Source organism: Perca fluviatilis, chromosome 17 (assembly GCF_010015445.1).
Source record: "Perca fluviatilis chromosome 17, GENO_Pfluv_1.0, whole genome shotgun sequence".
NCBI classification, from domain to species: Eukaryota; Metazoa; Chordata; class Actinopteri; order Perciformes; family Percidae; genus Perca; species Perca fluviatilis.
Window position 1 is genome coordinate 33,193,747 of NC_053128.1, and position 4,518 is coordinate 33,198,264.

Genomic DNA, 4,518 nt, shown 5'->3' on the forward strand with positions numbered 1-4,518 from the left:
ATATTATATTATATATCATATTAGGGTTAATTATATATTATATATTATAATATATGTTATATTAAGGTTAATTATATATTATATTAAATATCATATTAGGGTTAATTATATATCATATTATATATTATATTAGGGTTAATTATATATTATATTATATATCATATTAGGGTTAATTATATATTATATTATATATTATATTAGGGTTAATTATATATTATATTAAATATCATATTAGGGTTAATTATATATTATATTATATATTATATTAGGGTTAATTATATATTATATTATATATTATATTAGGGTTAATTATATATTATATATATATCATATTAGGGTAAATTATATATTATGTTATATATTATATTAGGGTTAATTATATATTATATTACATATTATATTAGGGTTAATTATATATTATATTATATATCATATTAGGTTTAATTATATATTATAAAAATATATTAGGGTTAATTATATATTATATTATATATTATATTAGGTTAATTATATATTATATTATATATTATATTAGGGTTAATTATATATTATATTATATATCATATTAGGGTTAATTATATATTATATTATATATATATTAGGGTTAATTATATTAGGGTTAATTATATATTATATTAGGGATAATTATATTTTATATTTTATATTATATTAGGGTTAATTATTTTATATTATATTATATATCATATTAGGGTTAATTATATTTTATATTCTATTAGGGTTAATTATATTTTATATTATATTATATATATCATATTAGGGTTAATTATATTTTATATTCTATTAGGGTTAATTATATTTTATATATTATATTAGGGTTAATTATATATTGTATTATATCAGGGTTAATTATATTTTATATATTATATTAGGGTTAATTATATTTTATATATTATATTATGGTTAATTATATATTATATTTTACATTATATTAGGGTTAATTATATTTTATATATTATATTATGGTTAATTATATATTATATTTTACATTATATTAGGGTTAATTATATTTTATATATTATATTAGGGTTAATTATATATTATATTTTATATTATATTAGGGTTAATTATATATTATATATTATATTAGGGTTAATTATATATTATATTTTATATTATATTAGGTTAATTATATATTATATTATATTAGGGTTAATTATATATTATATTTTATATTATATTGGAAATATTTTTAATATATTAGGGTTATTATATTTTATATATTATATTAGGGTTAATTATATTTTATATATTATATTAGGTTAATTATATATTGTTTATATTTTATATTATATTAGGGTTAATTATATTTTATATATTATATTAGGTATTATATTTTATATATTATATTAGGGTTAATTATATATTATATTATATTTTATATTATATTAGGGTTAATTATATTTTATATATTATATTAGGGTTAATTATATTTTATATATTATATTAGGGTTAATTATATATTATATTATATTTTATATTTTTAGGTTAATTATATTTTATATATTATATTAGGCTTAATTATATTTTATATATTATATTAGGGTTAATTATATATTATATTATATTTTATATTATATTAGGGTTAATTATATTTTATATATTATATTAGGGTTAATTATATTTTATATTATATTAGGGTCAATTATATATTATATTAGGGTTAGGGGTTAGTGTGTGTTTGTGTGTCTGCATCTGCATGTGTCTCTGTGTGTGTGTGTGTGTGTGTGTGTGTGTGTGTGTGTGTGTGTGTGTGTGTGTGTGTTGTTTTGTTTTTGTTTTTGTGTGTATCTGTCAGTCTGTGTGTGTGTCTGCGTGTGTGTGTGTATCTGTCTGTGTGTGTGTGTCTGTGTGTGTGTGTGTGTGTGTGTGTGTGTGTGTGTGTGTGTGTATCTGAAGAAGAATCAGTATGATATGGTGAAATGTGATTACATGTTTATTTCTGTCTCCAGACATCCAGAAGCACATGGCCTGCCCCAGACTCAACCAGTGAGTACAGGAGACCAGATATTTAACATCTGATTCAACATTTCTACATATCACATGGAATATAAGTGTGTGTGTGTGTGTGTGTGTGTGTGTCTGTGCATATGTGTGTGCGTGTGTGTGTCTCTGTGTGTGCGTGTGTTTCTCTGTGTGTGTGTGTGTGTGTGTATGTCTGTGTCTCTGTGTGTGTGTGTGTGTGTGTCGTGTGTCTGTCTCTGTGTGTGTGTGTGTGTGTGTGTCTGTCACTCTCTGTGTGTGTGTGTCTGTCTCTGTGTGTGTGTGTTTGTGTGTGTGTGTGTGTCTGTGTCTCTCTCTCTGTGTGTGTGTGTGTGTCTGTCACTCTCTGTGTGTGTGTGTGTGTGTGTGTGTGTCTGTCTCTCTCTGTGTGTGTGTGTGTGTGTCTGTCTCTGTGTGTGTGTGTGTGTGTGTCTGTCTCTCTCTGTGTGTGTGTGTGTGTCTGTCTCTCTCTGTGTGTGTGTGTCTGTCTCTGTGTGTGTGTTTGTGTGTGTGTGTGTGTGTGTGTCTGTGTCTCTCTCTGTGTGTGTGTGTGTGTGTGTGTGTGTGTCTGTCACTCTCTGTGTGTGTGTGTGTGTGTGTGTGTGTGTGTGTGTGTGTGTGTGTGTGTGTGTGTGTGTGTGTGTGTGTGTGTGTGTGTGTGTGTGTGTAGCTTCTACAACAGTGTAGGAGAAGTAAACATGGACGTTGTGAAGAATATCCTGGCCGACAATAAGCAGGTAAAACATCAAAAATTTGAAGAATTAAATTGTGGATTTGTGTTTTTTTTGTGATTGACATAATTTAGAACTTTAGAAAGACATAGGATTAGAGACATTTAAGTCCCGCCCCCACCGGAGGAGAAAACATCTCTCAGTCTACTTTGTATTAAAAGTAGTAGTAGTAGTATTGAGTGAAGGTTTCCTCGTCTTTATTCGGTCTACTCACAAGCAACAGAGACATGTCTAAAAGCTGCTGTGTGCTGATATGAACTACCAACTATGTAGAGAACCCAGAAACTTAAGTTTTTATAAGCTGCCGACCCGAAAAACTGAGCTTTTATGAAGTGGAAACAGACGTGAGGAATCAGCAGAGAGAATGGGGAGACACTCAGCTAACGTTATGTCTGACGTTAGCTTAATTACACACAGATAGTTAGGCTCAAACTCATATTTGGATATTTGACTTGGTAACAAAATGCTTGCTGCAAACGTAACGTGGGACATATCGTTAGTTTAGTGTCAGGATGCCACAGTCTCTCCGTTCTCTCTGCAAATGTTGATGGATAGATAGATAGGTAGGTAGATAGATAGGTAGGTAGGTAGGTAGATAGGTAGGTAGGTAGGTAGATAGGTAGGTAGGTAGGTAGGTAGGTAGGTAGGTAGGTAGGTAGGTAGGTAGATAGGTAGGTAGGTAGGTAGGTAGGTAGGTAGGTAGATAGGTAGGTAGATAGGTAGGTAGGTAGATAGGTAGGTAGGTAGGTAGGTAGGTAGGTAGGTAGGTAGATAGATAGATAGATAGGTAGATAGATAGATAGGTAGGTAGATAGGTAGGTAGATAGGTAGGTAGATAGAAGGATAGATTAATAAATAGGTAGATGGATGGATGGATGGATGAAACACATACACACACACACTAACACACACACACACAGGAAGACACAGGCACAGACACACACACACAGACACACACAGGGACAGACACACACAGGCACGGACACACACAGACACACAAACAAAAACACACACACACACAGATAAGATATTGAGTAGTTTGTGTGTGTCCCGCCTCCAGGAGAGCGTGATTGGCTGGTATTGAGTAGTTTGTGTGTGTCCCGCCTCCAGGAGAGCGTGATTGGCTGGTATTGAGTAGTTTGTGTGTGTCCCGCCTCCAGGAGAGCGTGATTGGCTGGTACCGACAGCGCAGGAACTCGGGCCAGCAGATGACGTTCAGAGAGAAGCTGGTCCACGAGAAGCTGAAGGCGTCTCTGTCCAACCCTCACATGATCTTCGTGCTGCTCACGCCCAGCAGGCTGACCGCTACGGGCGCCACGCACCGCACCGAGTACGCCGCGTTCATCTCCCGCAGCAGGTACACACACACACACACACACACACACACACAGCAGGTACACACAACATCACACACACACACACACAACATCACACGCGGCAGGTACACACACAACACCACACACACACACACACACACACACACACACACAGCAGGTACACACACAACATCACACACACACACACACACGCAGCAGGTACACAAACATCACACACACACACACACACACACACCCTCACACGCAGCAGGTACACACACAACATCACACACACACACACAACATCACACACACACACACACACACAACATAACACGCAGCAGGTATACACACGCACACAGCAGGTACACACACATCACACACACACACACACACAACATCACACGCAGCAGGTACACACACAACATCACACACACACACACACACAGCAGGTACACACACAACACCCA

At 33.0% G+C, this 4,518-nt stretch overlaps 1 protein-coding gene across 1 annotated transcript in view; it reads left to right on the plus strand.

Moving 5' to 3' along the window:
• The window catches only part of abraxas1 (abraxas 1, BRCA1 A complex subunit), a gene marked incomplete at its 3' end in the record, with an annotated part of 7,810 nt that extends 3,721 nt beyond the window's left edge, over positions 1-4,089 (plus strand). Inside the window, 3 exon segments of the mRNA XM_039780270.1 lie at positions 1,971-2,007; positions 2,672-2,738; positions 3,893-4,089. Of these exon segments, the coding sequence (XP_039636204.1) occupies positions 1,971-2,007; positions 2,672-2,738; positions 3,893-4,089 (301 nt within the window).
• Positions 4,090-4,518: the final 429 nt, after the last annotated feature.